The sequence below is a fragment of the Poeciliopsis prolifica genome, unplaced genomic scaffold, assembly GCF_027474105.1.
Source record: "Poeciliopsis prolifica strain line A6 unplaced genomic scaffold, Auburn_PproV2 SCAFFOLD004, whole genome shotgun sequence".
NCBI classification, from domain to species: Eukaryota; Metazoa; Chordata; class Actinopteri; order Cyprinodontiformes; family Poeciliidae; genus Poeciliopsis; species Poeciliopsis prolifica.
The window spans coordinates 15716657-15744477 of NW_026562379.1; the positions used below are offsets into that span (position 1 = coordinate 15716657).

General features: G+C 40.1%; 1 protein-coding gene across 1 annotated transcript in view; it reads right to left on the minus strand.

The window, feature by feature from the left end:
* Window positions 1-10439: 10439 nt before the first annotated feature.
* Window positions 10440-27821, minus strand: part of cdon (cell adhesion associated, oncogene regulated) — an 88362-nt gene continuing 70980 nt past the window's right edge. The window contains exons 11-22 of the mRNA XM_055028570.1: window positions 27056-27330; window positions 25488-25662; window positions 24510-24629; window positions 23221-23424; window positions 22401-22582; window positions 21183-21288; window positions 17845-17967; window positions 17555-17746; window positions 16077-16369; window positions 15911-15990; window positions 12552-12775; window positions 10440-10966 (exon numbers count right to left, since the gene is read on the minus strand). Coding sequence (XP_054884545.1) covers window positions 10806-10966; window positions 12552-12775; window positions 15911-15990; window positions 16077-16369; window positions 17555-17746; window positions 17845-17967; window positions 21183-21288; window positions 22401-22582; window positions 23221-23424; window positions 24510-24629; window positions 25488-25662; window positions 27056-27330 — 2135 coding nt within the window. The 3' untranslated portion in view covers window positions 10440-10805. The remainder of the gene's footprint in view (window positions 10967-12551; window positions 12776-15910; window positions 15991-16076; window positions 16370-17554; window positions 17747-17844; window positions 17968-21182; window positions 21289-22400; window positions 22583-23220; window positions 23425-24509; window positions 24630-25487; window positions 25663-27055; window positions 27331-27821) is intronic.

Genomic DNA, 27821 nt, shown 5'->3' on the forward strand with positions numbered 1-27821 from the left:
GCAAGAATGAAGTCAACTCTGTCTCCACGCAGCAGAACCGTCCGTCCTTTGTGGTCTCCTTCACGATGCATCATGCTTGTTTGTGCAGTTTGTCTCATCTAGGATGCAGTACAGGCGTAAAGCAGAATGACTCTGAGGCCAAGTTAAAATGTCTCCTTCAGAGTTTGGGAGTTTAAACAGTTTCCAGTCACCGTCTGCCAGTCGTGGGAAACTCCTGCTCCACCCTGTGATTCAGGAGTTTGTGGAGCCACCTTTCAGCTTTCAGCAGATGTTTGACTTTATTCATCCCTTTGTGGAGGAAATCTGATCTGCTTCACTTCATTGAGGTTTGCAGACATTAAGAGAGTTTTCACACACATAGTCTGGTAGAAGTTGCTACATTTCTTACATTTTCAGCTGCTGCAGTTCAAAAAACGTGAAAAGACCAAACAGTTTGAAAAAACAGTTCCCCTCCTCGCCTGTGGTGGCGCTGCATTACGAACCACTGAAGGAAACAACACAGAAACCTCTGAAGAAGACAATGAGCACAACTTCCTTTTCCTCAAAATGTAAACAAAAATGGAGTGGCGTCAGATTTTAGCTGTTGGAGGATCTTTTCTCCCACGTTTGTTTTGGTTGCGTTTACCCAGAATGCCTTGCGTTGGAGTCCGGCTCCTGCTTTTGGAGAGGTTTCCGGTTCGTTTGACGTTCACCAGTGCATTCAAACCGATCCAGAGTTCACTTCAACTGAACCAAGACAAACCAGAGTTAGACCGCTCCAATGGCGCAGTGCATTCTGGGTAAAAACAACCACAGCGAACAAACATGTCGGTGCTAGTCTAGCGCTAGCAGAAGAAATGGTACATTAAAAAAACACAGTATTTTTGTTTTTTCTTCCCACAAATCTTTTAAACTTGATGAAGTTTGACAAAACATTTGGACACTCCTAATTTTGAGGCTCCTCTTGAACCCGATGGAAGCAACAACTTTGATTTCCCCAATTACAACTCAAAGCCACAAAGAAAACCGAGCAGAGAATTCAACTTTTTGGGTCTTATTTTTAGAAAAACCAGAATTTCTTTCTAAAATATTAAGAAGTACATCCATACATCTTCACATGGCAAGTTGAGGTTTCCAGAAACATCCTGTTGAAAAATAATTTTTAGCTCGTTCTTCTGTGCTGGAACTCTGCATGACATCACATCCTCATGGCGGTGGCGTGACTCATGTCATTTTTATGAAGCAGTAAAACTGTTTGTTTTTTTAAATACACACTTCTTGGCTGCCGTATCAGGAAATATCTGTGTTAACATCCTTTAATTTAACACATCACTTCGCTCTGCCCTGAAAAACTTATTCTTCAGTTCATATTACATCTGTTTGTCTTCCAGCTGAATCCTAAATTTAGCCCTTTCCTCTGATTCAGCAAACAAAAAAAAGCTAGCTACTTTTAAAGCTGTTACTAATTAGAGGTTTCTCAACAGTCTGGGGTTGCCTCCAGTATAAGCGCAAGTTTATGGACTGCATGCATGGCGGCAGCGCTGAGCTCCTGCCTCTAACGGTGCAGCCTGCAGGCCCGAAAACCTGCCAGATTTCACTGCAGAAGCTTTTTACTGTTCTCATAGACATACAGCAGTGTGCAAAAGTTTTAAGACACTTTGCATTTCTGTCTGACTTTTTAAACGGTTTCTGCAAAGATAGAAAATGACTGAAAAACCAGGAAAGGTCTGAGAGAAAACACATGACCCGTAATGCTTTTCAAACATTCTCAAAATATTTTAACATAATCTTATTACAATCTAAACTTTAATGTAATTTTTTAGGAGTTTATAAGAAGAACCCTAAAAATACCCAATAGCAACAGAATGGAGGTAAATGCCAGAGACAAATTAGCTAAATCAGCTAAAAGCTTAAAATGTATCATTATTGTGTTGACTTATGTTAGCATGTTGAGTAACATTAACTTAATCCATTCAGTGAGATGATTTAAGTTTTTTAATCCATATTAGCTACAAAGCTAATGTTAGCCTAAATGCTAACATTCAGTAATAAATGGTACACTAGCTAGCTGAAACATTTGTTGCGCTAACCCTAAAGCATCATAAACAAACACTCTGCTAATATTAAAGCAGTATACCAACACATTATTTAGCAGAAGCTAATGCTAAATGCTAACTTCCACCATGCTTATATTTCTAGAATGTCTTTATGTATTGTATTTATGTTTATCTTGTTAACTTACTCTAATCAATAATTTAAGTTTTGAATTGCAAATTAGCTAAAAAGCTAATGTTAGCATAAGTGCTAACATATAGTGATAACAAGTAATAGGCTTACTAGCTAAAAAGTTAGTTGTGCTAACCCTAAAGCATCATAAATATCTGCTCTGCTAACATTAAAGCACTACACCAACACATTATTTAGCTGAAGCTAATGCTAAAATGCTAACTTCAACAGTTATACCCATGTTCTAAAATTTCTTTATATGTATTATTTATATCTTGTTCTGTGTTGTTGTGGTTTATTTGGTTCCTGTTTTGTTGAAATGAAGTTATTGGGCAGGAAAAGTACAGAGAAGAACCGAGGACAGGAAATGGAACTGCTGCATGTGTCTTCAAAATAAGAGCATGAATGTAAGCATCCAAGTACCTGAGGAATTCATTCACTAAAACTTCAGCACAAATGTTGAACACGAGAAATCCAGAAACCATCCAGGTAAAGTAGGAGAGGGTAAGTGCGCTAAATGTTTTCAACGTTAGCAGAAACCGCTAAATGAAAATTAGCTCCACGGTTAGCGCTTTAGCAAAATGGTGACCACAACTGGTTCCAAAAACAGTCCCAATAGCAGCTTATAAATTGTAAGCCTCTTTAATAAGAGACGAAACACCTTGATTTAAAACTTTCAAATCGTGGATAACTGAGAACCAAAACGTTGAAGTTTAGGGTTCCAGCTTCCCAAAGATTGAACTTGATTGTTACCTTTTGCTTGTTGTTTTTTTCATTTTGTTTGTTTCTGGGGAAACTCAGAGGTCTTGACCTTGCCTGGCCTTCGTTTTCAATTTTCTTGGAAGTGATGGAATTTCTGAAAAGTTTCCCCTCAGCCAGCAACGTCAATAATAGATGAAGCAGCAACATCATCCTGACACCCCATACGATTCAGCCATTCGCCCGGTGGAGCGCCAGCGAGGAGGTGGAAACGCAGATGAATAATTTAAGGTGTAGTTTGACAGAATTTCTCCCCGCTGGTGCTCCAGCAGCTTTCAGTCCTTCTCGGTGTGAACAGCAGCGAAGACCAGAAAGGGGAAACGCTCCCAGCGATGGCGCCACTCAAAGCCTTTAGGGCGACTCCATATGTCTGCTTCCTCCTCTGCTGCCTTGCACTTCCTCTACAAGGTAAAGGCTCTTTGTGTTTTAAAGAGAAAACTCACATTTTGCATGTTTTTGTACTTTCATTTGTGATGCTAATGGTTCAAAAAACACCTGAAGAGCTTAAAAAGCACCAAGATTGATTTTATTTTTAGCAAGAAGTTAATGTTTTCTGATGTTGAGCTGTTTCCTAAACCTCAGGAATGTCCATCCATCCTCGTCCCTAGCGGGGTCAGGAGGTGCTGGTGCCTGACTGAGGCGGGGTCACCCTGGACAGGTCGCCAGTCTGTCCCAGGGCACCTCAGGAATGTACCATGGCATATTAAGGCCGTTTTACATGGAAACAAATAAGTACATTTCTACCAAAAAAACTCTGAAATTTTGTGAGAAATTTTCTACAGAAAACGAGAATATTTATGAGTTCAAAAAGACAAAAATTTGCAAGAAAAAAAAACTCAGAAATTTTGAGATTAATCTCAGAAAATTTCTAGAAAAAAACTTGGAAATTTCTGAATTTTAAAATTCTTTTCCTAAAATTTTGGAGTTCAGAAATTTAAAAGTTTTCCAGAAAATGTTAACATAAATGTACTCATATTAATGGCCTTAATACATCATTGTAGAAATGTCAGCAGGCACTGCCCAGCTTGTTACCTAGCAACCGCAGGGAAGCCCCGCCCGTTACCTAGCAACCAACCTAATCAAAGCTCCAGAACTTTTGGTCAGCTGGGTTTGGCTGCTGGAAAGAGAAGTGTTTTGTTGACTTACCATCCAGAAACCAGTTGCCACTTTCTTGTTGTCTGTGCAGGAGGCTCCACTGATGCTTTTCAAAGATGTATGTTGTGTAATCTAGCAGCCATTGTCATATGCGAGTGTAAATGTTGAGTTAAGCGGTGAGGCCGGCAGCAACTTATGTGGATTTAAAATGACAAGATGCCCTAAAACAGGTCAAAATAGGCAGAACTGACCAGATTAAAACCTCTTTATCTAAGAATGATTTGGTGCAAAAAATGTAAAGAAGATATTTTGTATCGCCCAAAGATCAATCCCAACCTGTTGGAGTGAGCATAATAGATCACAGATAACAAAGAGCTTCAGTTGGAGACAAGCTGAAACTGGTATTTGTTTTTTTTCCTTAATTGGTATTATTATTTTGTCAGGCTGCTGAGTGAAGCCAGAGAGAGTCATAAAATTCACCCCATCAAGGATCCCAGAGGCTGAAAACTGTCTTTAAGTACCTGTTGTTCGTCCCGAAACACAGAAGTGAATAAACCTGTCAATCCAGAGGCTGTTTTCTTGTCTTTCTTTGTTGATAATTACAGTAATTGACTCCAGCCATCTTGTCTTGCAGGTTTGGAGATATTTGACCCGGAGGAGGTGGAATACATTCGCTCCAACGCCACTGCAGCCGCAGGAGGCTCGGTCACTTTGGACTGCGGCTCCGTTATGCCCACCATCTACATCTGGGGGTTCACCAAACCGGGAACCGACAACAACGTGGCGGTGGCACACAACTACGGACAGGGCCCCAAGGTCCAGCCGCAGGCCGGCAGCCTGGGCAGCGTCATGCTGCGGGACGACGGCCCCACTTTGGTGGTAGAGGACCTGCAGAAGGACGCAGCCGGGATGTACACCTGCCAGGCTCTGTACGACACCGACGAAGGAGCCAGGATTTCCTTTTACTTCACCCGACTGGAGGTGGAGGACAATTAACGAGTTTCCTCAACATCAACAGTTTTAAAGCAAAACTTGGTCACGTTGCAGAGCATTTGATTAAAACCCCTTAACTCAAAAATCGAAGACGACTTGAGCGGTTTGTGGAGGCGGAAAACTGGTTAAAAAAAAATCAAACAAAGAACTTTATAGACACGTAGCTTGCAGAAATTCTGCAAAGATCTAATCAATCAGTGCTCAACACCAAAAAAACACTCAGACATTTCCCAGACAAAGAGCAGATCACTCAGTTTGTTTCAGTTTTACGTTTTCAGGCTTGATGCTTATTCTGCGATTATTAACAAGCGATCTCTGAGCAGCTAGCGCATTGCTAGCTAGGCTAACGCTGCAGTGGTTCATGAGCTAATTTAAACATGTGCTCAACTGATGACCTGTTAGAAAATTGGTGTTTATGTCGCCTTTTAAATTATGTTTTCTAACTGAAACAGAATTCCACAGCACATCTATATGTTAAAGTTGTCAAAGTCATGCTAGCATGCCGGAAATATTTCCCTCCAACTCGCCTTTGTTTGTAATTAAACCTCATTTAGTTGTTGTAGTGTTGACTATTAGTAGCAAAGCTCTACCTCCATTACTCTTGTATATAGATCAAGCGTATATTAAAGATTTAGTGCGTTATGTTGATAACTTGACAGCTAAAACCAATGCTAGTCATCATGCTAGCAGTTTGGACGTCACGCTGCAACGTGTCTGCAGTTGAATCTGCAGTTAATTCACATAAACTGAACAAAGTAGAGACTCAAATTTGTTTCAGCTTCAGTTAGAAGAGATCATAAATCGTCTAAATCAATGTTCAAGTCTGGGAATCTCCCCAGTGCTGCATGAAAAGACAAACAAGCACCAAAAACACTTCAAACCAAAACACAATGAAGACACATAGCTTCTCTTGAGCTGTGTGTTTTGTTTGTTTTTTTTTAACTTGAACTATCCGAAGAAACATTAAACGGAGCCAGAATTTAAGTTTTAGGGTGTGGTGACAATCGACCAAGTTTTCCTTTAAAGCAATCACTTTAATTAATCTCTGAATACAGTTTTTATGCCTCCTTCCTGGATGTTTACACATCTGTTGAAAGCAGCTAAATAATGGAAAATATGAGTCTGGCTTTGTAGAGTTAAGAAAGACTTGTGTTAAACGTCCTCCCAGCTGAAACTTGATGCAGACTGACGTGCTTTGATCAGTGAAGACTGCACTATTGTCTCCTGCAGACATGCAGGTTGTGGTTTCAATTTCAAAGCTTTTCCCAGTCCTGGCTATTGAAACCACCTGGACGGTGGATTCATTGGACAAGACTGTTGTTTTCCACACATACATTCGGCTCATTAGTGTTTGTTTTTTTTTTTCCTCTGCAGTGTCTGTATTTTATGAGTTTGAGTGCGTTAGTCTGTATGTTGCAACACTCATTGAGGTTAAAATTTAATCTGGAGAAACCAAATTCAGAAATCTTTGCACACAACACAAATGTTTTTCTGAGCAATTAGTGTGTTTTAAATAAACAAACTGTGAATAAATAAATGGAAAAAAATAAAAAGTCTTTAGTTTTTTTTTTTTAATATTTATTTAGGATTTGAATGTTGCCTTTTCATTAGCTCCAAACCAGAGTCATCCGGATTTATTAAAATAATGGTTTAAAGTTGATCACTTTCTGAATTGTAACACTTAAATACAGAAAGTTTGAAACGGGAGGTCACTGGATTTACAGGAGACACCTTTATGCATCGTTCAATCAGCCTGATTATGCACAATAATTGTGACGATTAATTGGATAATTATCACATTCTGCAGATATTTCAATTAAGCCTTTTCCATGCAATGGAAGAAATACATAAAAAGATGAAAATAAATAATTGAATTCTTATTTAAAGTTAGAAAATAAACATTTTATTGCCTAAAATGCAAAAACCTGGCATGCTTTGTAAAATGTGGCAGCTAAAAATTAAATAGTTTGAGAAAAGTTCAGCCTTTTCTGCTTCACTTAACGTTAATAATCTGTATTAATCTGCTGATTATCTTTTGGATTAACCAGTTAATAACAGGTTCGCAAAGGATGACTAACAAGTCTGTTGTTCTTTTATCAAATGTAATTTTTCTGATTCTGTAACTTCAGCTAACATTTAATCAATTTCTAAATTAGATGACAATTATTTCAATTATCAATTAATAATTTTCTGTCCTAATTTAAATGTCATAAATTTAATAAAACTAAGAGGATTTTTAAAAATCTGTGACAAAATGTCTAACTGTTTTTGCACACTTTTGACTTAATTACTGCTGTGACTGGTCTTTCAGCAAATTACCTTTTTATAAATAAACTATTGTCAACAATGAATCACTAATGATCACTAAATTAATTGACTATTTCAACAATCAATTAATCATGACTCATCAATTCAGCCCTATGATTTTTAGGGCTGTTGGCTTTTATCCAAGCAACATGTTTTTTGTGGTTTGGGATATGACAAGGAAATTAAAAACATTAAATCTCGAAACAGACTAGTGGATTCATTCATTCATTCATTCATTCATTCATTCATTCAGGGCATGCTGGGAAGAGAATGGTGGGCGTACTGGTGTTAACAGGTTGGATATGCAGCACAAGGGGGCAAAATTCCTGTCCAAACAATGAGTTTTCTTGTTCCTTTGGGCTTCTTAATGAAGGGGTGTAGCCGTGTGGGTGGAGGGGGGCATGCAGGGCTGAGGCAGAGTGGCGACTGACGGATGTGGGAGATGGAGAAGCGGCACTTTTTAGAGACAACCTCAGGCCTTATCTCGGTCTCATCGGGCCGGGCTGCATCTTTCAGCATCCTCCCTTCTCCAGACCATTTTTCTTTCATTTCTGGCTCCATTTTTGACCACCTTGTTTCGTTCCTCTTTCAAAGCGACTGCATTGAAATAAAAATTAAAGCTGCAAGCAAACTCAAACCACCATTACTTTTTAAAATTTTGGCTACATTTTGACCTTAGTGTGCAAATCTGATTTTGTGTGAAAAATGATGTTTTTTGTTGTTTTTCACATTTCCAAATATATGTTATTTGTTTGATTTAAATTTTGAGTCTTTATGTCGTGATCACAGCATTGAAAATAGTATAAATAATGTTCTCTCGTTAGTCAAACATTACATACACAAACGTCACTTCTTTAAAAGCATCCCTAACTATTTACAGTGAAAGAATTAGTAAAATTTATCATTATTTTTTGTGAAGTCAAAAAATGCTTGAAAATTTGCCCTGCTAAGTTTTCAATTGAATTTCTTTTGTTCTTGTTTGTCAGCAAAAATGTAGTTTGAACATATACATAATATGTTATGGTAATTTTTTTATGTTGACTGGATACGTTTATATTAATATTTTTTTGTAATTGCCTAAGTGAACCACAAAGTGGCTTATGTGATACATTTTGGGATTTATTTGTTCTCTGTTAAAAAAGGAAAACGAAGAAGAGTAGAAACATAATGTACACGCTGTGGTACCTTTTTTGGTGTTGATTGTACAGGTTTAAATCAATAAATACTAAAAAAAAATGCCTGTGTGAAAGCAAACGATCTACATTAGTCTCGCATGCGCAGTAGAGGGCGCAACAACGTCACACGTCGCGAGCGTGCCCAGTGTTTGCGGAAGTAAACAAGAAGCCTAGCTTACGATTCTAAAGTTGTTTTCCAGCACATGAACAATTTAACCCGCGTTATGACTGTTTTTCTTCCCGCTTCCGCATATCAGGACGCAGAATAGTGACGTTCGTCGAGTGAGAATGACGTAAACGCGTCGAAAAGATCCGATACAGGTTCGCGATTCGATTTGGGTCACTGAAGGCTGAAACCGTAAAAACATTTCAGAGCTGAATCCTGGGAAAGAAAAGTGTTTTTTCCCCTCCTGCCAGCAGTAATGGCGCCGCCATCACATCTGAAAGAAACAGCCGGTAGAGGCCGCGCCGCAGCGCCGACTCGGTCCAGGAACATGAACCATGACTGAGGGGAGAGGATGCCAGGCGAGCCGGGTCTGGCACCGAACCGGGGCAAACAGGCTCCGAGCGTTTGGAAAGCCCGAACCGCGGTCGTTCTCAGTGAAGCACAGCGAGGTCTGGCGTCACACTGCAGGCAGAAAATCAAGTTTTTAAAGGTCACTGGTTACCTACCATCATGCTGCCACGGCCTTGTTTGACAATGGGAGTGGAGCTGCTGTAGCAGACTGGGTTTGTTTACAGCATCTGCAAAATAAACATTCACAACCCATGGAACAAAACTGGTGGAAAAAACCAGCAGATTTACGCATCATTTTTACTCAAACCACCATTACGTTTTAAAGTAAATATATATATATATATATATATATATATATATATATATATATATATATATATATATATATATATATATAAATATATATATATATAATATATATAAAATATGCTGGTGAAAAAAGACAAAATACTGAAAATATTCTAGCTGGAAAAAGTGAGAATACTGGAAATAAATTCTTGGGGACAATCTCTGAATTCTCAAATTAAAAATGAGGTGAAATTTTAACTTTAAGTTTAAAGTCAGACATCAGATTTCTGATAGGAAAAAGATCCAAATACTGAGATTTAAAAAATCTGAATTCTGGCCAAAATAAATAAAAAAAAGTCAAAATACTCAAATGAAAGATAGAATGCTACGATTAAAAATTAGAATTCTAAAAAGGTCAAAATTCTGAACTTGCTCCCTCCCTTTCTCTAGCAAGCCTCTTGATGTGATCATTTTTAAGGATTCTCCATAAAATCATGGACGACCCTGCTTCTTGGGAAAAGAGTGTTCAGTCAGAGGCTTCTTCTGATTCGCTCTGATAAGGGCGAATCAGAGGGAAATTTCAACATTTAACTTCCCTTTGGGATCAATAAAGTATTTTTGAACTGTATTGAAGTTGTAAGACTGAAAGTCAGAATTTGTGGGGGTCAAAATTTAGAGATTGAAAGGGAGAATTTGGACAGTGGAAGCCAGATTACTGAGATTAAATCATATTCTCAGTAATCCTCTTCTGTAAAATCTTTTTGTTTAATTTGCAGTCTTTCCATCCACTGGGTGCAGATTTGCCAGAGATTACATCCTGTAAAACTCCAGATTCGCATCAGACTCCAGATTCGCATCAGACATCGGGCTTCACAGTTAGCGCAACCGCTTCACTTCCGCAACAGATTGGGGTCAAAAGGTCAGCGCTGCTCTCAAAGCCGCCGTGCGTTTTGCAGAAAGTGTTGAGCTATGGAATATCCAGTGAAGCGCGCCACAGCCGGGCGGATTCGAACAAAGAAGGGAGTGTTCCCGGAGTTCAAAGGTCACCATATCAAAGGCCTGGACCGAGGCCGGGGACAGAAGGACATTCTGAGAAGATGGACGTTTGTCTCCCATATCTTCTTTTTATATTATTGCAAAACTTTACACAAACAATCGCTAATCTCCACAAAACAACAAAAATAAAAAGTATTTCTCATCCAAAAGGCATAAATAATATAAAAGGCAAACTTTTTTCTTTTAAACAGATACATTCATATGAAATAATATTTTACTACTACAAAAAATAAATAAGTCTTCTAAAGAGTTCTTGATGTTTCATGGGTTTTCCCTCCAGTGGGATTAGGAGTTTTTGTTTCGTTTCCATCTCTGAGTCTTTTCATTCCTTAAGGTCCATTTTGTCTCAGTCCCGTTTCACCGTCACATGTAGTGTCTCTGGTTCCTCCCGGTGTTCCCGCCGGTCGGGCTCAGGCCTCCTGTGGGCCGGCCGGGATCAGCTCTCCCACCAGGCTCCTGCTGGAGATCCAGCCGGGCTTCTCGTCGCAGTCCAGGTCCGGCAGGCCCAGCCCGTCCCAGGAGGACACCACCTGCTCCTCCGTCTCCACGCTGTCCTCCGGCTCGTCCTCCGCTGCAGAAACCACGGAAACAGAAAGAGGTGAGACGGCTTCTCAGTTTCTACTTCAAAAAAAAAAACAAGAAGCAAATCAAAAAAATAACTGCAAAGATTAAAGGAAAAAATGTAATTGTTTTTCTTGTCACACCATTTGATTATGTTCAGTTTGTTTTTTTGTTTTGAACAAAAAAACAAACTGAACTCTGTTGTTGCTGTTATACTTTCTCTTACTTTATAGAACTTTCTGTGATGTTTGTTCTGCTTGCACTAAAGGAAGGAGAAAAGAGGACGGATTCTGGAGAAGCTCATGGTGCAATTTGTGGCTTTGCTGCAAAGTTTGTCTGCAAACATGAGAAATGCTGATATAAAACCGCAGTGGTGACAGTTCACTGCTGAACTATGAGAGCCTTCTCGCTCTTAAAGGGGCGGCATCACAAAAAAGAAAAATCAACTTCTTTTGCGCTTTACTTCATGTTATAACGTTATTCCCTCATCTGAAACAAAAATTTGATTCTTTCCTGCATGTGCGAGACATTCTTTAATCTCCATGGCAACCAGACCCACTCAGCTCCTTCAGACTAGCCAGCAGCAATTAGTGGAACCCTGCCTCTCATTATTGGAGCTACTTCTCACTGAAATGCTGCTAGCAACGTTGTGAAAGGGTTAATAGAGGAGCCATGTTGGGATGACTTCTTCAGAGAGAGCAGGAGTTTTTAAAGAGACAGACGCCCAATTTCAAGGAGTTAAATCAGGAAGGAAATTTTCTTTTAAGTGATATTTGACATATACAACAATTTTATACCAACTGGAGGTAAAATAGTTACTTTATTGCACTACAACACGGCACAAAGAGCAAGGAAAAGACTTACTTCCCCTTTAAGACAGCAGTGACAAGTATTTACACCCTTCACAACAAACGTGAATGCAGTGTGTTAGCATTAGCTGTGGACAAAGTATTCAGCCATTGTACTTGAAGGATAATTTTGTTTACAGACTTCATAATTAACTTCATTGGTTGTTTCATTGATTTATTTTGGATATTTAAAATGTCGTCCAGTTCCAGTGTTAGATGCTCAGTAGGATTTAAAGTTTATTTATCTTTGAGAATGTGTTCCTGCATTATTATGCCTTCATTACCATTATGTTATTTGAAAAGTGTTTCAATGTTATCGTTTATCGCGATAACTTCTGGGATGCCTCGCCATGACAGACCAAAGTGCAATTAGAAATGTAACAGCCAACCTAAACAAATAATAAGGAAAAACTGAGAAAAAATGTTCCCATCGGTCAAACATGTCAAATGGTTTAGAAAGTACAATGAGGAATTCTGCATAAAATGTAAAATAAATAATAAAGCCTAGAATTAGAAAGACTAGATCTGCCTATTGTCACAGATACAGGTCTAGAATATTTTTTCCAATATCGGATCGATACAGATATTAATATTGGATCGGTGCATCTCTACTTTATAGTTCCTGATTCAAATTAAATTTCTTAATTAATCCGAACCCAGATGGACATAATTTTATTCAGGATCATTAAAATATTATTGAATTTGAACAAATATGGTTTAAAATAATAATAATAATAATCAAGTCACCGGTGCTGTCCCCCGGAGAGTTTTCACTGTTCCGGATCAGACAGCAGCGATGCTGGGAAGGCGAGGACCCTCTGTTCCCGTCTGGCGGCTGGAAGGCGGCGTCGGGGTCCGACCCGCGGCACTGCGGGGAAACCTGGCCCAGCGGAACCATCTCCAGCCCGTCCTGGTGGCACGGCGCCACACGGTGCATTATCGGCGCGGTGCCGTTGGTTTTATTGTAGCATCTGATCGGAGACGGAGAGACGGGATTAATACCAAAACAAATCAGGAACGGATCCAAACCGTGACACATTGCGGTTTCTAAGTTCCCGAGCTCGACGCCGCTTCATCGGCACACGATGTGATTGTGACGCCGCCTCCACCATTTCCCCAGCAGCCGGAGGTAAATAAACACAGAGCTCATTAGGTCTGCCGGCTGGATGCACACAGAGTAAACTGTGATGCTGGAGACTCTTAAACACATAAACAAGGCAAACAGGGGGCCGGAGCTGCATCTCAGTCTGTGTGTGCGAGTCCGTTTGGGCCTCAGAAGCACATTCTGAGAGCTCCGTCTTATAAAATGTGAGGAATGTTTAATATTTTAGCCGAGATTAACTGTTCTGCATCATTTAAGCGTTTTCAGATTATTTATTTTCCCGGTAAAACTGCAAAACATCAGGAAATGTGGAGAAAGTTACAGACCAAATGTTTTAAATCTGAAAAGTGTGGCATGCCCTCCTGTATGTCTATATATTACTGGATTAGTGAGGCCCAATTAGCTGCTAATGCTAACAACGTGCATCTGCAGGCGCAATTAAAATTGTCATGTATTTCTTATTCGATTTCTATAAAAATTGAGAACATTTCAGATTTTTTGTCGCATAAAATATGTATTATACCAAGATGTAAATCTATAAACTGTTCGGCTTCTGTCAGTTTTCTTAACATGCAACAGAAGATTAAACAATTCCTCTTAGTTCAGAGTATTAATTTGATTTCACCTAATTGCCGCTGTAGGAGCCATAGTTCGTTCAATACTTTATGATATGTTGCATCTTTGATGACAAACGAGAAACAGAACTGCAAATCAGTGTTTAGGATGTCAAAGTCAACTAGCATACCCGCCCTACTTCCCACTCCATGAGCATTGTTCTCCCAATAGTATCTCAGGGTGTTTTCACACTTGTTAGTCTGTTAGGCTCGGTTCTATTGGGGACCAAAGTTGCAATATTTCTTACATTTTCAGTTTTCTCCCTGCACTGTCTCAAATGAACAAAACCCTTCAAAAATATCAGTTCCCCTCCTCACCTGTGGGAGCGCTGCGCCAAAAACCACTTAAGCAAATTACATAAAAACCTCTGACGAAGGCAATGAGCGCAACTTCCTTCTGATGGAGTGGTGGCAGATTTTAGCAGGATTTCTGTTTTGTCTTTGGTAAAAGACAAAGAGCCATTTCTCCCACTAACGCTGGGCTAATGCTGAGCTAACACTGGGCTAACGCATTCATCTCATCCATTTTAATCTACTACTAGTTCATTTGTCTAGAAGTTCCGTTTTTTTTGTGGAGGTGTGAATATGTAATCAAATTCTGATGCCAACCAAAAACAGCAAACTAGTCCGGCTACAAACCTACATGTCGATTTGGTTGATGTGAATTCTGCGGCGATTCGAATGCTAATGTGAACGTCAAGCGGACTAAACACTTCTCCAAAAGCAGGAAGTGAACTACAGCGAGGGAATTCTGGGTAAATACAAAACAAACTTGAGAGTCTAGTGCTAGCAGGAGTAGCTTGTTTTTTTTTTTTATTATATATATATTTTTTTACAAAACAAAACATGGAGAAATCCTACAACCGCTAAAATCTGATGCCACTCCATTTTTGTTTACATTTCACGAAGAAGGAAGTTACATTCAGTTTTTCCTTCAGACGTTTTTGTGTCATTTCCTCTAATAGTTCTTGGTGCAGCGCCACCAAAGTCCAGGAGGGGAACAGGTTTTTCAAAAGCCAACCAAACCAACTGAAAATGTAACGAATGTTGCAAATCTGGTCACCCAAGGCGGCTGTCCCTGGATCCACTGTCACATATATCTTGATAGATATTGAAGTTTACGTGAGAGACGATCCAAATAAAGAAACAATGTAGGTTTGTCCATAGGAATCGTCAAAAAACGCAAAGCCAAATACAATGACAATAGTTGCCCCCATTTGAGTTGCGTTTACACAAAGCGCTGAACGTTGAGGTGAAGTTTCTGCAGAAACTGCGTGGTATGTTGCAGCCTGCGTAGGATCTGCTTCGGTTTTCCCTTTGTCTGTTGCAGAAAAACATGTCTTTTTGTTAGTGAAATGACCCTTGACCATGTTTCGCTGTTAATCTCAACTCGCAAATCCGTTTTCCAGTGGGTTTTGGACTTTTCATTTGTAGGAGGATTTAGCATCATTAGTTGCCCATAAAAAAAAGAAATCAATTTCTTTTTATGGTTGGGACGCTCATTAAATTTAAGAAAACGTTCTATGGGATTTGAGCTTGGCTGGTCATCTGGAAAAATAAGTGATGATTGTACAAAATGTCTTAGTTGGAGAAAACTAAAGAAGTCCTTCTGTAAAACATCATGCTTAATTTGTATTTGCCTAAAAGACATAAAACTACCTTCTTCAAACAAATCAAAACCAGTTTTAAGTTTTTTGATACCAGTTGAAAATTATACTTTGACCAACGCCAGAGGGAAAAGCTGTTCTTAATAAGTGACTTGAATATTTTCCTCTCCCAATGAGTCATAATGTTACACCAAACTTGGAGTGTTAAAAGCAGTAAAGTTTTTGTTTCTAACAACAATTGTCTACATGCAATTCTGGTGTTTTTAAAAAAAAGAGTTTAAGCATCTTGACATTAACCTAGCATAGCATGTCCAATAATAACAGAACTGAGGAAAAGCCTGACGTAGAGCTGGGCGATTTCAATTTATGATTTTAATGGGTTTTTTTCCTCTTAGTTTTTTTCTTTTTCTTTTCAAAACTTGACTTATTTCCAATAATGTCTTCTGTTAGTGATGCTGTTACTTAATACCGAATAAGATTAAATAATCAACATTAAATTTTTAAAATATTGCATCAAATTCCACTGAACTCTGACCCAGAACCGCACAGCATTCTGGGGGATGTAGGCAGAGCAAAGGCTTTAGCTAAGCTAGGCCGGTGGAATCAACTTGCCTAGCAACGACCTGTTTAGGAACTTGCACAGCAGCAGTTTAAGGTTTCCCCACCATTAAAAATAAAAACCAACAGTGTGGAGTGAAAGGTCACAAGGAGACCTTGGAAGAAATGAAGGAGACAAGGGAAGGAAAGAGAAAATCTCCATCGTCTTTAAGAACTTCCTCCCACCTGTTGTTGTTGCAGAGGTTCTGGCAGCTCATGCACTCCGATGTCTCTTTCTGAGGAAGAGCCGTGTACAAACTCCCCCCCTGACAACACAACACCAACATCTGAGTTAGCCTCCAAAAAGCCAGCGGACGGACCCGTCTGCTGCGGCCGCCAGCGGAGGACTCACATTCAGGTGGTGGTGGGGGTGCGGGTGCTCGCACTCGTGGGGGCTGTGAGGCAGGGCGCCGTCGTGGCCGTGCGGGACGAAGCCGCCGGAGCCGTTGAGCAACGCCAAGCCGTTGGGGAATTTGTGGTGAAGGTGATGGCAGCTCTGAGGCAACATCTGGCTGCTGTAGCCGCCGTGGACGCCTCCATTGACGCCTCCGTTCACGCGCCCGCCGCCCGCCGACAGAGTGGTATACTCGAGCACGTGGCCGTTGAGGTCCGCCGGCTGGTACAGGTAGCCAGGAGGGTCATACTCTGCAAGGTGGGGCGTAAATGGAGAGCTTTAGCCCCTTTAAACCTTAAAATTAAGACTTAGTGTGCAAAATTCACTTTTTGCATTTCCATTTGGGTCTTAGCTGCTCGTAAAAACAGCTCAACACAAGCTAGCTGTTTTTTTTAGCAACAAGTTAATGTTTGTTGGTGTCTGAAAAATGAGCCATTTGAGAAACACTTGAAATGCAACGTCACAAATCAGCAGGCACTGCACTGTTACTTAACAACCGAGGTTGTTATTGATGAATCTTATTACACTGATCTTACCAATCTGATTAATCTATAATCAAATGTAAGGTTTGTTTCTTCGCACTGACCAAACAGTAAAAGAACAACTTTAGTTCACCTGACAAAGCCCAATGAATGATGGGAAAAGGGCTGCGGAAAGCGCAGACCTCTGACTCTTTTTCAAATTTCCTCCAAAGCTTTAAAACACACAACTGTTTCCACATCCAGAAGGTCAAGGAGCGAACGTACCCAACCATAAGCCAGCAGTTTTGCAAGCACCTCGGGACGAGAACATGCACTGGAATATGACTCACAAGCCGCCGCAGAGCCAACTATTATTAAAGGTGACCTATTGTGCTTCCCTGAACAGGTTTGGATAGATCTATGGGCTGCATGATAAATACGTTCTCATTTGGACAACAATATCCACAGATAATGAGATTATAGTCCGATCAGTTTCAGAGTGAGCCGTTTCCGGGCGTCTGCTGTTGGCCACGCCCCCAAGCTTGACGTTTGCAGCCATTTTCACATATGGGTGTAAACAGAGGCGCGAGTATACAACCGTCTTTGAACATTACATAAACCTTTTCTGGACTTTAAGTCAACAACAAAACTCGTCTTTTCAGCAGCAATTGCACAGCGCATGCGGCGGTGAAACCAGCTGACCAAACTTGCTGGAGCTCTGGTTGGGTTGCTAGGTAACGGGCAGTGCCTGCTGATTTGTGATATTATATTTAGTAGTATGAAGAAGAACGCTACACTCAAAGAATAAAGAAAAATCGGATTTTAGCGACAAAAAGATCAGAATTGAGCATCACAATCTGCTGTTTATCGTCAAAAATCTGCTTTTTGAAAAAGTTTTTAGAAGCAGCTGAGACCCAAACTGAAGTACAAAAATGTGCAAAATGTGAATTTTGCATAATCAGCCGTTGGTCTCACTGTGCATGTTGTTCTGCTGCCGGTTCCTCCACAGACACATGGCGATGAAGGACAGCAGGATGAGCACCATCACTCCCAACACGCAGCCGACGATCAGGTACAGCAGACCGCCGGGCGGCGTCGGGGGGTCCGGAGGATGCGGGCCGGGCGGGGTGAAGGGGTGCTGACTGGGCGAATCCGGAGACTGACGAGCTGCAGAGAGGAGGAAGAGGAGCGGCGGCTTCAGAGGAGAAGCGTTTGCTGCTGATGATGTCATCATCATCATCGACGCTAGAGGCTGAAACTCTCACCTCTGGTCTCGCAGATCATCACGTTGCTGTAGTCGCTCTCCCCACCGCCGTTGAAGCATTGCATTTTGATGTCATAGGACGTCTCTGGCTGCAGGTGGCTAATCATGTGCCAGGTTTTCACACCTGAGACGACAAACGAGACAAGAAGTCAGAGATACGCATCAGAGATGCGGTCAGGGGTTGCTTTAAGGATGAGGAATCACATTTACTGAGTTCCTTGTAGTTTTAGGTCCTTTTTAAATTAAAGGAAGCAAGGAAGTGATGAAGGAAACAAGTTGACCAAGGAAGGAAGGAAATTAAGAAACAAGGAGATAAAGGAAGAAAAGCAAAGACAGAGTGAAGGACACATGAAGAACTAGGAAGGAAGAAGGAAAAAGTAAGAAAGAAGAACACAGTGAGACCAAAGATGGTATAGGATACTAGGAGACCAATGGAGGATGAAGAAAACCAAGGAAGGAAGGACACGATTAGACCAGGGAAGGAATGAAGGAAATTAGCTTCACCGAGCTAGTAAGGAAAGACATGAAGACCAAGGAAGGAAGCAAACTAGGAGATCAATGAAGGAATGAGAATAAACAGAGAGAAAAGATGGAATAAAAACACAAGAAAACCAATTAAGGAAACAAAATGAAGGAGGAAATTTAAATGTCTTGTGCAGAAACCTGATAAATAAACTTTTTCTAAAAGACAATGTGACTAAGGAAGGAAGGAAACACATGTTTTTGGAACAACAAAGTCTGGAAACAAATATTTTGTCCATTTCCTTGTTTTCATTCCTTACACCTGGAAACATCAAGTTCTGTGCCGTCTCAGATTTTTCAGCCTCCACAGCTGAAAAACCCAATTTAAACCACAGATACATTTCTGTAAGGAGCCAGAATTTGTTAACCAAGTGTTTCCCTTGGTCTCATTTTCAGTGCAGTCCCTGTTCACAACCACAACAGCAGACCGACCCAGACGGTCGCGTCGCTCTGTTCCAGCTCCATATATGGCCGCTTCATGTTTGCTCTGGCTGGCCTCCAGTATTACCACTCCGCACATTCCCCACGGCTCAACAACCACACACTGTCACACCGCAGCAACGCGCTGCAGAATCACACACCAGACAACGGCCCGTGGATGTGGAAACGCAACATTTCCAACAAATGAGGCTGAAATAAGCTGCTTCTTATGGTCCGAGTGGCGCAAAGTGACCTTCTGAAAACGCGCCGCTGCCTGAATGTACAGAGGGCTGAGTGATGGGAGTAAATATGCAAGTTAATCAGAGATGTACAGACCAGAATTATTTCAACTTCCAGGGACAAAATAAGACCAGGTAGTAGAGAACCAGATGGGCACTCTGTCACTAATCTACCAACAGATTACGCCAACAGCGAAGCTAATTCTTTGCTAATTGACTTGCTTTTAAACTTTAGATTGAATAAAGTTCAACATTCGTGTTGAAATTTTGTTTATTGACTGATAAGGATTCTCCAAGTAGATAGATGTTTATATTCACGCTTTTATTTTGAAATGCGTGAAGATGAAGATCGATTTCTGGTTTCTCCACCCTTAATGTGACAGGTTTATTCTGTACCCAGAATGCATTGCGGTGTCGTTCTACAGTAAAATCTACTTATTTCTGACCGAAGCCTTACCGAGTTCGGTAAAATGAGCAACATCATAACATCAATTTTATTAAGTTACTACTGTATCTTCATAGCTACAAATCTGGCATTGATATATTAGTTGTAGTTTATTGTCAGATCAGGTAGAAGCAAATGTCTTCTGATAAATGACCCCAGTTGATAACAATCATTTATTTTTGTACACAGAGCACCGTCTTTAAAATGCTGAAATTAGCATGCTGTCTGGATTTCAAACTAAGAAATAGATGTTGACGTCTATATGGAAAAACCTGAAATTGTCTCCAAGTTGGACAGAAATATGGCTGCATTTATTTGCAGTGTTTAAAGAAGTGAACTGAGAGAGACATGTTCAGCTGTTTTGATATTTTGGAGTCCAGCCAGGCGGCGGGTTTGGAAAGCTCAGATGTTGCAGAGTCGCGTTGGGTAAATAGATGCTTCTCCTTCCCTTCCTGCAGCAGGCTCAACTGTTAGCATTCCAGGCAGCAACCTGAGCCCCTTTCCTCTGAACGGGCTCGGGTTTCAGCCCGGTACCATTCGCAGTTCATTAAAAACGGACCCCAGAAGACAACCTGTCTCTGTAAATCAGGCGGACAGAAATGTCCCCTCTTCACTTCTCCCAGTATCCGTTACGTTTCCAGCTCCAGTTTATCTGGACACTCTGAGGTTACCTCTACGGAAGGACAAAGCTGTCGACAAACTGTGTGAACTCAATCTACAGCGTGCTTGAAAAGTTACATCCTTGCACAGGTTAGGACAGGTTTATGGTGTTATACAAAACATGTCCAGCATATTTGTTTTGTACAAAATCATTCTTAGATAATGAGATTTTAATCTGCTCAGTTCTGCCTTTTTGGGTTGTTTTACGGTGTCTTGTCACTTTAACAAGCTGCTGCGTTTTGGGATTCAACAAATAAATCAACATTTACACTCGCACATGAGAATAACTGCAAACAGTTTTGCATCCATTCATATCTCAGAGCATTCTCTGAAAGGTAAGTAAAGTTTGCATTTCATTAGGAAACGAAGGTCTGAACGTTTGGAAAGGTTGAAGTCCAGTGGTTCCAGTCCAGTGGTTCCAGTCCAGTGGTTCCAGTCCAGTGGTTCCAGTCAGTGGCGGTCTGGGTCGTCATGCCAACTGCTGGTGGTGGGTTAGCGCATTTCTAGAGACCCATGCAGCCGTTTACCAACATTAGAGCAATTCAGAGAAGCTGAGAGACTCAGTGGCGCAATCATATAACCGTACATCCTTGAAAAGCAGAAGTAGAGCCTCCTGAACAACCAACAAAAATGAGGACAGTGGATTCTGGATGGTGAGTCAACAGCAAAGCACTTGTCTTTTCCAGCAGCCATTGTTACATAGTAGGGCCACACTGTGAAAATAGAAAAAATAAATTGCGAGAATAGAGTCATAATGTTACATCTTTATCCTTGCAGAAGTGTGGCTATTCTCATCATTATGATTTTATCCTACTTGCTAGGTAACGGGCCGGGCTATGCTGGGGTCACCAGGTGAGAGGTCGTGCCTGCTCGTTTGTGACGTCACGTTCAGAAAGCTTATATTTCAAAACACCAAAACACATGGAGTCGCTTTAAGAAAAGCAAACTTGGTATTTTCAAATTGTTTCGAAGCAGAAGAGACGGAAGCACAAAAACCTGCAAAACGTGAGTTTTACACAAAACGTCCGCCGTAAACCCCCCCGGTTCTCTCACCTTCCACCACGTCTCTTTTGTAGTCGCTGTCATTGTCGCTGTCCGTGGGTCTGTAGTAGATGTAGAAGCCTTGGATGGGAGTGTTGTTGTTACTCGACGGGTCGTACTGGCAGGAAAAAACACATTTGTCAGACGGCAGAAAATCAAGCGGGAAATTGCAGGCCAAAGCGTTTTCCCCCGCGGCTAATGGCGGGCCTCGTTATCAGCACACGATGATTGCGCCGTCTCCCCGAAGCCGGGGGAAATAATGAGGCCGGCTGAAATCAAGTGGAGAAAACGAGGGCAACTATCTGCACAACTATCTGCATCCGTCTGCAGCAGAATCAGAGCAAGGAGGGAAATTTCTTCTTTAATCAGAAAACATTTGAGTCTCAGCCGCCACAGGAAGCAGGAAACAGATATTCAGTCCATACAGGAAGTTACCGTCGTAAATATTAACGCAAAATTCAGTTCTAGAGTCATTAAGCTGGTTAACAAGAAAATTAATGCTGTTAGGTTTTTACATCCCCTGTTGGTTATTTAATCCTCTTTAATCTCTGTAAAATATTTTATTCATATGTTTCCCAAGCATCTATATTTCATTCATTTGCCTTTAAATATGATAAAAAAACTAAAACATGGGTGAATCTGAGCGACGCAGTGGCCCTCATTTCTTCTTTTCTGAGCTTTTCTCCTTATCAGTTTGGAGGTTTAATATTTGCTTTTTTTCTTATTAATGTCAGAGAAGAACGAACCAAGAAAAATAAAAAGTTTTAATGTTTCAAAATGCCTCGGTTTCTTTCAGCTACATGAAAGTAAGTTTGTCTCTTAGTTTCTCCAAAGGACAGAAATACATCTTGTTTTCATCTTTTCTGCCGTTATTTCAAACATAACAGACAAAACAAACTCAGAAGTAACTATTTAAGCCAGACATAAATCATATATCTTAAGTCAATAATTTATTAACATTGGTGAAAAAGTACTAGTTCTACTAGTTTCACATTTCTTTCTCTGTGAAACAAGTATTTTTAGTCAATATTGTTGGCAGATTATTTAACTTTTAGGAAAAATAACTTTTTTTGCCAGTGGAAATAGTACTTTTTCATAAATAATAAGGAAATATTAACATAAAACAAGCTCCTACAAAGTTACTTGTAAGTAAGTTTTATCTTATTTCAATTACTTGGCAAGATTTTGTGTTTTTCTCATCAATGAAAGTGTTTGCTGCGATCGACTCACGGTCCAGCGCAGCATGATCTGCGTGTCGCTGATGGCGTCCGTGGCCAGGATGTGCGGTCCGACCACGGGCCGGTCGGCCTTGCGAGGGCTGGCGTTGGGGACCTGGTACGGCTTGGAGGGCGTGCTGGGCAGGCTGTCGCCGTACGTGTTGGAAGCCAGGACCCGAAACTTGTAGGTGGATCCTGCCACACGAAAACATTCAGAACGAAAAATACCAAAGGCAAATTAAATGTTTTCTTAACTCATATTCATTCAGATTCTTCAAAGAGACACTGAGCAGAGACAGAAGCAGAGTTGGGAAGTAACTTGTTATGTTTAAGTTGTAGAAAATAAATGCACTTTTTGGAGAATTTTTACTTTTTATTTTTACTTGAGTAATTTTATTATGAACTTCAGTAAAATTTCTGGATATTTTACACAATGTTTAAACTAAAAATTTACCAGAATTTTGTTCAAATTTTATATGCTTGATTTTTAAAGAAATTGATTACAAATTTTTTATTTGTATTTTTTATTATTTATGTCAGTTATTTTAATTTTGATCTCTAACATACCAAAGCTTCCACGTAACATTATATTTTGATCCGTCTGATGATTATATTTTTAAATATTAAATGATTGATCATTTGATCAATTGAATCACCTTTTTAAAAAAAATGATTTTTTTACTCTTAAGTTATTTCCTGGATGGCTCATATTTTGCTTTCACTTCAGCAAAAATATGTTGACGTAGTTCTACTCCTACTTGAGTATAATTGTTGACGTAGGAGAAAATCTGACTGGATGAATTTAGATTTTCCTGACCAACATGAAACCTCACCAGGCTCCAGATTGCGGATTTCCACAGACAGTTTCAGAGGCGAGATATTATCCGCTGCCACGATCCACTCCGCGCTGCGGCCGCGCCTGTACTCCACTCGAAACGCAGTGACCGGGGAGCCGCCGTTGGCTCGAGGGATCCATGCCACGTAGACCGAGCTGTCGGTGGCCATGGAGATGGTTGGACGGTCGGGAGCTTCTGGAACTGTGAACGAATCAAATGAACATCAGGAAGGCAGAACTGCAGTCTTTACTCTGTTGCCCGACACGCTAGCAAACGTGAACATGATCAGGAATGCCTGTAAGCTAACATTAGCTTCCTGGCTAATTCACACACAAGAGCTTAAGTTTTCTTACAGAATGTTAATGTTACCCATAATGTCAAGCTAACATGATAATAAAAGTGTTTACGCCAACATTAGCTTCTTAGCTAATTTACACTCAAAAATTTAAGTTTACTTACAGAAAGGATTAACTTAATGTTACCCCTAATGTTAACTAACATGATAATAAAAGTGTTTACGCTAACATTAGCTTCTTAGCTAATTTGGACTCCAATGCTAATGTGGACTTTAGCTTGTGATACCAACTATAATGTCACAAGATGCTCAGTTTTCCTCATTTTAAGCTTGGTATAAAGTTAAGTTTAAGTTTCTCTAAAATTGTGACTTTATTCCAGTACTGAAAGAATTAAGATAATGTTACCAAAAATTATAAGCCAACATGATAATGAAAGGATTTAGGCTAACACTAGCTTTCTAGCTAATGTCAACTCCAAAGCTAAAGTGAACATACAGAATAGATTACGTTAATGTTATTCATAATGTTAGTGTAAGCCAAATGATAATGAAAAGATTTAAGCTAACATTAGCCACATGAAACTTTGAAAGACGCATACTCACTATCATGGCTCTTAGTCACAGAGACAGAAGGCAGAAGGGGTGGAAGAAAAAGAGGGTTAGCTGAAGAAAGAGACGAACTCACAAGCAAAAGTTTAGTAGCAAAGTTAGTAAAACATGCATACAATGTGAACCCAAAGCTGTGTGCAGTCTGACAGCTTTTCTCCTTACAGCATTTCTCTCCCAAGGAGTAGTTACACGCTATCAGCTGCTGGTTCACTGTATGTGCTTCCATGCGAAACAAAGCAGAGATATTTCTTCTTCTTTTTTTTTAAGCATTGAGCTCTGAGATGTGTGTAACTAGACCCAGTCTCTCTCTTCCTGTAAGCCAGCAGAATCCAGAATGATTGAAATCTGCAGATTCTGTCATTCTGATCTGGTCTACACCTACGTCTGTCATGGAGGACGACGCCATAGTTCGTCTTCGTGGGTTTGTCCTCTGGAACCTTGGGTGGAACTGGGATGCTGGAAGGCTTGGAAGGATTCTTATTACTGGGAGAAATGGTCTTTTCTGGAAAAAAATATGAAAAATAAAATATTTGGGATTGAGACAGCCATCATCTGGATCATCTGGGAAGTAATTTTAATGTTCAGTGGATGTGATCAAATAGATGGAATTAGAGACATTTCAACATTGATTTCTTTACATTAGTTTGAACATATGGAAGCCTGAGACAGACGCTTATGTTGACTTTTTTAAAGCTGTACAAAAATCATTTCAGCTTCTTTTAATAAGCTAATAATTTTCATTCAAATACAGACAATGTAACCATTTAAACAACAAAACAGGAGAAGTGAAGTTTTTAAATAAACCTGAACATTCACAGCCCTAAACCTCTAATGGCTAGCTAAGAAAAGTTGGTGGAATCGACTAACTCACTCACTCTTTGGTTACCTAGCAACTCATCCATTCTGTGGTTTCCTAGCAACAATCTGCTGAGTAACTCGCGCAGCAGCAGTTTCAGTTTTCACCACAAGAGACTCATAGCTGCTTAAAAGTAAAAAATAACACCAGCAGTTTGTCAGTATTTCAGATACTTAAAACTAACAAACAACGTATCAACAATATTGAGGGATTTAATCTGCTTTTACTGTGATTTGTTTTTCAGCCGGCAATAATCTAAATCAAATCTTTTCACAACACAGCAAAAACACAAAATCTAACTTTTGGTCTAATCTACCATCAAAAAATATGTTATAAGTGAAAACATTTGCCAGTAAAACCAGATCCTTTATCCTTTATCTTACTTGTAAGTTAATTTTGTCTCATTTCAAGTAGACTAAAATATCGGCAGTGAAAACCAGACCGAAACCTCTTGATGAAACCAGTTAATTCCCCGTTAAACGTGCGTTTGCCAGCCGGACCGACCTTTTCCTGTGCGGAACGTGAGCATGGCCGGCTGGCCCTCGCCCGCGCCGCTCCGAGCCACCATCAGAACCTCGTAGAGGCTGGACGGCTCCAGCTCCGACAGCCGCAGGGTTTTCTCGCTGCCGGGGACTCGGACCGTCTGCCAGCTTCCCACCGCCGCCGCCATGTCGTCAACCTGACGCAGAAACACACAGATGCCTGTGAGCAACAGGGAATTAGCTTTTGTTCAGGTCGGCATTTTTTTTAAGCTCAGGAACGAGGCCTGAGTCACAGTTTCCAACTTTAGCAAAACTGACTGCTGCTGCCAATGCCTTAGTTGTTTTGCTGCTGTTTTATGGTGAGATGGCTGCTGAATCTGAACGTTTTTTAAAGGGGGAAACAACCATGTGACGTTTAGCCACATGGGCCAAAATTACCAAGTCAAAATTACCAAAAGAAACTAAAATCAAGCCAATAACGTAGTTTTTTTGTTATACAAAATGGTTATTCATCGTGGATTAGGTCTGGGCTGAGAAATGTATCACAATGTAAGCATTTTGTATCAGTCGATATCAATAATTATTGATTAGTTTTATGTTTTAGACAAGTAAAGAAATACTAAAATTAGATTCGTTTTATTGTTTTAAACATATAAAATACGGCCAAACTGACGACATGACCTGCCCTGTTTTCACTCCTCGTCATTGTTTTCCATTTGTAAGCAGTCAGGAGACAAAATGGCGGAACTTCAAACCACAGGTTGCTCAACAACAGGCTGTTGCTAGGTAACCAGAGAATGAGCGAGTTGCTAGGTGACCAGAGAACGAGCGAGTTGCTAGGTAACCAAAGTGAGTCAGTTGGTTTTAAATCTTTTAAACATCAGCAGCTAATTTAAACATCGACTATTTAAAATTATATCAGACGTGTTACGTACTGATATCTGTTATTGTGATACTTATTTAAAAACACAAACAAACAAAAGAAAAACTGCATTCGGGCCACTTCCTGTCAAAACTGTTGCTGTAGAAACTGATTTGGCTGCAAAGTCGGTTTTTCACTTCATGTCTGCATAGATCTGATTCTGTTCATTTTAAAAACTTGCTTATAAAAATATTCAGATTTAGTGCAAAAACACTGAATCTGACCAACTAATTTTGGTCAAGTCTTTAGTGTAAATATCTTAATAAACCTGAAATAAAACAAACTAAAAAAGTAACTTTCAGCAAAACATCGAGGCTCGTTTTAAGTCAATAATTAATTAATATGGATTCTTGTGCCATTGGCAGAGAAATTAACTGATGGGGAAAATGTCTTGTTATGAAACAAGAACTTTTTTATCAATATTAAGGAATTACTGACTTAAAACAACTGATTAGTTTTGCCCTATTTCAAGATATGTGCAGTAGGATACTTGTGCTTTTGCAGTGTACTTTGTGCAGCACTTAACATGTTTTGATGCAATTATTTTGTTAATATTTTGTCGTTAAAAAGTCATCAAACACCTCCTTACATTTTGGATTCAGATGCTTCAGTTAACAACACTTCAGCTCAAACAGATGGAATAAAAATGGCGGCGGAAACGTTCTCACCTTGCGGTATTTAACGAAGTAAGCGATGATGGGACTGCCTCCGTCTCGGCCCGCTCTCCACTCCAGGTCGTAAACGTCCGGCTTGTGCGTCTGCGGCGGGCTGATGATGATCGGCGCCTCCGGAGTGGGCTGGTCGCCGCTCCGGTCGCCGCTCCGGTCGGCCGGCGCGTTAAATGGGTCGTCGTCTTCGGTCAGGAAGCTCTCGTCGCTTTGAATAGGATGAAACGACGGCGAAGTCTTGGGCAGCAGAACGGCAGTGGATCCCAACTGAGGATCTGTGAGGGAAGAAATATGAAATCTACGTCAGAAGAGACAAAATCTGAGATAAAGAACAAACTTTAGGTCTAAACTCCAACTTCTTTTAGCAAAGATTAGTTTTCATATATCTTAGTGGACTTCAGGAAAGGCAAATTCAGAAGATACAGCATTTGATTTGCAGAGCAACAAAGGACTGATTTATTGATTATTAGTTTAAAATGTGATGATCTCACACGTTTAAGCTTTAAAGTACTGAACATCAAAAAAGTATGGAAGAGGATTAGATCCACTGATAAAACATTAACTATGACTTTAATCTCAGAATTATAGCAGAACATTTGTGCCTTTGTAGATAGAACATAAATAAGAAGTAAATTTCAGCTAAAACTCTGAACATTTTTAAATTTTAAAGTTGTTCACTGAGTGAAAAAAGGTGAAAAGTTTGATTTTTTTTTATCTTTGATAATCAGGAAGTCAAAAAACTAAATGCAGCTCTTAAAAACAAGCC